This window comes from Rhagoletis pomonella, unplaced genomic scaffold (genome assembly GCF_013731165.1).
Source record: "Rhagoletis pomonella isolate Grant_MI unplaced genomic scaffold, Rhpom_1.0 Rhpom_scaffold_00005, whole genome shotgun sequence".
Lineage (NCBI taxonomy): Eukaryota > Metazoa > Arthropoda > Insecta > Diptera > Tephritidae > Rhagoletis > Rhagoletis pomonella.
The window spans coordinates 12,496,676-12,501,893 of NW_023458559.1; the positions used below are offsets into that span (position 1 = coordinate 12,496,676).

At 43.8% G+C, this 5,218-nt stretch overlaps 1 protein-coding gene across 1 annotated transcript in view; it reads left to right on the forward strand.

The window, feature by feature from the left end:
- LOC118738714 overlaps nt 1–1,147 on the forward strand; it is a 25,417-nt gene extending 24,270 nt beyond the window's left edge. Inside the window, exon 2 of the mRNA XM_036469641.1 lies at nt 6–1,147. Coding sequence (XP_036325534.1) covers nt 117–782 — 666 coding nt within the window. The 5' untranslated portion in view covers nt 6–116 and the 3' untranslated portion in view covers nt 783–1,147. The remainder of the gene's footprint in view (nt 1–5) is intronic.
- The last annotated feature ends 4,071 nt before the right edge of the window (nt 1,148–5,218 follow it).

Here is a 5,218-nt window from a genome sequence, read left to right on the forward strand (position 1 = left end):
GGCAGGTGCTCGAGGACCATGCTGATAGTCCCGACTTTGGCTATTTCCAGCTGAAGGCGGAACTGCTAAACCACTTCAAGACTGCTGAGTCCGACTATGAAATCATCCGTGAAATCATGGAACGAAAGCAGATGCCAAATGAGAGTTTCGACGAATTTTATAGCGAAATACACAACATGACTTTCAGACTCCGCAAAAAGATTCCTGAGAAAGAGATGGTGGGCATAATTAGAGGTAACATCAAATCCTACATAGCAAACTTGACGTTCGCGTCCAAAATGGAAACGCTGGCAGAGCTGAAAGCGGAGTGCAAAAGGGCAGAGAAAGTGATAAAAGAAAATAGGAGTAGAGCTAGAGCCATAAATGAGTTAGAAGTAGAGCCAGTAGAGCAGATAGGAGAGAATAGAGTAGAAGCCTTTGATAGGAACCAGACTAGTAGGAAACCACAACACGTCGTCCCTGTGAAAGTTTGTGATGGTACGTCGGCATCCACGTCTATTTGTCCTAATACGTCCAAGTCTACCGTGAAATCCTTTTGTCCTTCACCCTTCCATTTGATGTTGTGTTTCGCGTGTGGCATGCCGGTGGATCACTTTGCTAAAAACCCGGCCGAAGCCCAAAAGGAAACTAAATGTAAGTCCTCGTTCCACAATATGGTGTGTTTTGCTTGTGGTAGTGACTCGTCCTTTTGTGTCTTCAAAAATAATAAGGGAAACTCCAAACTGGCGGAGATAACCGGGGTTTTCAGCCAGGAGATGGGCAACCCGGAAGTGAAGAAGTAAAGATATTGAGGAGAGAAAAGGAAAATGAAACTAAAGTAAATAAGGGAATAGTAGGGAAACCGGAAGTAAAAAGTTTACATCAGCGTAAACTAGAATACGAAGAGGCGCGTAGAAGAATATTTTGCGAAGAGATAGTCAGTAAGAAGAAAAGCAGGAATTTTAAGAAAATAGCCAAGATGAGGGAAAAGAAAAGAAACTTTAAGAGAATCTATAATAAAATAATTTCAACAATAGTCACTGTTAAGGGAGATAACCGATTCTTTGCCAAGACTAAAATTGGGGGCCACGAGGTGCTAGCGCTTTTGGACTCGGGGGCAGGAGCTAGCTGCCTGGGCAAGGACGCGAATACGCTACTGCGGGGTAATGAGGACCTAATTCTGCCGATTAAGGGCCAAAATATCAGAACTGCCAATGGTGAGGAGACCGCCGTAATAGGGGCCATCAAGCTACCAGTGTTGTGGGATAGTTCTACAAGAGAGCTAGAGTTTTTAATAGTACCTGGGCTACAACAACAGGTGTATTTAGGAGTCGACTTCTGGCAAACCTTCGGAATGAGTGTCGTGAACAAAGGGATGAATGTGAGTGCGGATGGTGCTAGGGTTGCTGAACTCGTTCCCGCCGATGGTGACCTATCCTTCGACGCCGTGCAGCACTTACTGACATTAGAACAATCCAACGCGTTAGAGTGGGTGAAATCACAATTCCCCTCATTTGCAGTATCAGGGTTAGGTCGGACAGAGTTAGAAGAACATGTCATTGAGGTCACGGACGAGAATTTGCCAGTAAAACAGCGACATTATCCTATTTCACCCGCAATCCAGAAATTAGTTTATGCTGAGCTAGATCGGATGCTGAGCATGGGAGTCATTGAGGAGTCCAACAGTAGCTGGAGCTCACCAGTCTCCTTAGTAATCAAAGGCACAAAAAACCGCCTTTGCTTAGATGCCCGCAAGGTGAATGCAAGGACAGTGAAGGATGCGTACCCACTCCCACATATAGAGGGTATTCTCAGCAGACTTCAAAATACTAGATATATTTCAGCTATTGATCTGAAAGACGCATTCTGGCAGATTCCGCTGGAAAATAAATCAAGGGAAAAGACGGCGTTTACAGTGTCAGGTCGACCATTATACCAATTTACAGTTATGCCTTTTGGACTATGTAACGCGGCACAAAGAATGTGTCGTTTAATGGACAAGGTCATCCCGGCTTCGTTACGTGAATGTGTATTTGTTTATCTTGACGATTTGTTAGTGTGTTCAGAAGATTTCTCGTCTCATATATGTTTGCTAGAAAAGGTCGCTCGGTGTTTGCGTGATGCAAAGTTGACAATAAATGTAGAAAAAAGCAAGTTCTGTTACAAAGAGGTGCGATATCTCGGTTACGTAGTCGGGGATGGGTGTATCAGAACGGATGCCAACAAGGTTGCAGCGGTGAGGGACTTTCCCGAACCTAAGACCCCGAAACAGCTAAGGCGGTTCCTGGGCATGTCAGGTTGGTACCGTCGTTTTATTCAGGATTATGCGACTATTGCAGCTCCGCTGCACGACTGCCTCTCAAAAGACAAGATTAAGAAATTCGCGATGACTGACGAAGCCAAGGAATCCTTTGAGAAACTTAAACAAAGTTTGATTTCGGCGCCAGTACTGACACATCCGGACTTTAACAGACGCTTTTATATCCAATGTGACGCATCGACGGACGGAGTGGGAGGGGTTTTGTTTCAATTGGACGACGACCAAAACGAACGACCAATTGCTTATGTGTCAGCTAAGCTCAATAAAGCACAAAAGAACTACAGCATTACAGAGCTCGAATGCTACGCGGCGATCGTAAGTGTGAAGAGGTTCAGGCCATACGTCGAGGGTCTACCCTTTACAATAATTACGGACCATGCGAGCCTCAAGTGGCTAATGCTTCAAAAGGATCTATCTGGCAGGCTGGCGCGATGGAGCCTGAAACTACAGGGTTACGACTTTGAGATTGAGCACCGAAAAGGCACGCAAAATGTCGTCCCGGATACGCTGTCCAGAATGAATATGGACGAAATAAAAGTAAGCGACAGAGTAATCGACGTATGCCTCGAATCTCCATGTTTTGCATCTGAAGAGTATGAAGAGCTGATAAGGACAGTGACTGAAAACAAAGACCTGACCTTTGCGTATCAGACGGCTACGTGTACCGCCGAGCACAGTTTGACAGGGGAGACGAGGAGACTGGAAGCTTTGGGTTCCGTCGGAGTTGCGACCGGGGCTGGTTGAGTCTTCTCACGGCTCGCCTTCTGCTGGGCACGGTGGCATCCACAAAACCTTGGCACGTCTGCGCGAAAAATACTTCTGGCCAGGAATGGTAGCCGATGTATGCGCACACATAAAAGAATGTGAAGTGCGTAAAAAAAAACAAAGCATTAAATGTATTCAAGAGACCGCTAATGGGCAAACAACATGTAACAGAACGACCTTTTCAGCGTTTGTTTATAGATTTTGTGGGTCCGTTTCCTCGTACTTGTGATGGTAATGTGTATGTCTTTGTATCTCTAGGTGGACCCCCTGCCGATACATTTCTAAATATTCCCAAAGCTCGTAAAAAAATTACATGTGAAAATTAGATCTAACAATGTAAATTTGCATCGCGGGTGAATTCAAAAACGAAACTCAGAGTGGCCAAAATAAAAGTAAAATATTTTCGTGCGTTCTATTTATAAAAATTATGTGATTACACACTTGTAGGTTTTAAAAAATAGAGCTCGTAAATGCATCAAAATACTCTCTCGCTCGGATGAGTTATATTTTTTAAGAAGCATTGCGAGCGCTAGCGTTTTTTACATCATCTTCACCATAAACTCATCAAATGTTCGGCTCACTCATTACTTTGCCCGTGGAGTATATGTAAAATAGTTTATTTGTCGTAATAGCATCATTTTGATTCCGAGCTTTAAAGTGAGGCGAAAAATATTTATCACATTTTTAAAACACAAAACTTAAAACATCAAAGGGGCTAAACTGTTTACGCCAAACTTTTCAGAAACTGACAATAGAGAAAAGAACGAGTTAAAAAAAAATTTATAACAAATACCCAAGCAAGGAAGAACCACAAAAAGTGTTCCACCGTCTCATCTTATTCAAGGCAAGATGGGCAAATGGAAACGTCATTTACGCCTATCACAGTCAGGTGTTTGTGCTACGTGAAGCAGTCTAGCAAGTTCTCTGCAGTGTCGTCTGTTTAGTGAAAGCAAAAAATTAGATAGACCTTGTGAGATTGAAGGCAACATGAGTTATGCCCACCTGTATCCCCTCGATACCCCTCAGTCATTTCTGAGCGAAGTATTCACCCAGTTTCTGATGGCGGCTTCGATTGCCGAAAGTGGGAGTGCTAAAACTAGTTGCGGACCGAGGAATGCCTGGTCTAAGCAAACTCTGGCCAAGTGATCAGATGTCTCATAACCAGCTACACCAGAATGACCTGGCACCTCGTTATGTTCACCATCATATTTTAGTCGAGACTTGCATTTCCGAACTAGTTTGGAAGTACTTAAATAGAGGGCTGGCAAATGCCTTAAGTGCAGCTTGGTTGTCACTGCAGTCACGTAAACTCCTTCCCCTCCACCTATGTTCCACCACGTAGTCCATGGCTTTGAGTATTGCAATTACCTCAGCCTGGAAGACCGAAGCATATTCCTCTACAGAAAAGTTAAGCTTATCTCTATTAACCTCGAAAAATACCCCAGATCATGAGCTAGAGTCAGTTTTGGAGCCATCAGTGAAGATTCGACAATGTGTGAGTCCGGTCGCAGCGATGTAATCAAACCAGCATGTAGTCGCAGGGAACTCAACACTATAGAATCTCTTCAACAAGGGTAATGGTGGCGTACTATCCTGTAGCGTTGAAAAGACACAAGTGCTTAAATCTCTGCCGCCAGCAATTTTCGCCGCGCCCTACTCATTGTCATACCAGCGTCTGGTTCTTTTTAGTTTGCAGGTGGCCATTAAGGCTTCCCCACGTATGAAAACACAAAGTGACGGTAAGTACAGCAATGCGTCAAAAGCACTATACACCTCTCAAAAAAATTAAAGTTAAATAAAGAGGCTATGAAGCAAACATTTTGGTTCTTTACATCGAAACCGGATAAATTTTCGTGGACCCGCATTTAGAACTCATGGACCCCCATTTTTTGTTCACGTCACCGTGGTCCACCTGGACCACTTTGGGAATCACTGGTCTAGATCATTTGTCGAAATTCGTCTGTTTAAAACCAATGCGTAAGGCAACTTCAGCTTAGGTCATAAACTATTTAGAAAGAGATGCTTTCCATACGCCGAATACGTACACTCCGATAACGGAAAACAATTTGTGTCTGACATGTTTAGCAGTTTCCTGGAGAAATACGGCACAAAGCACATTAAAACACCGTTCTACTCACCTCAGGGAAACGCTGC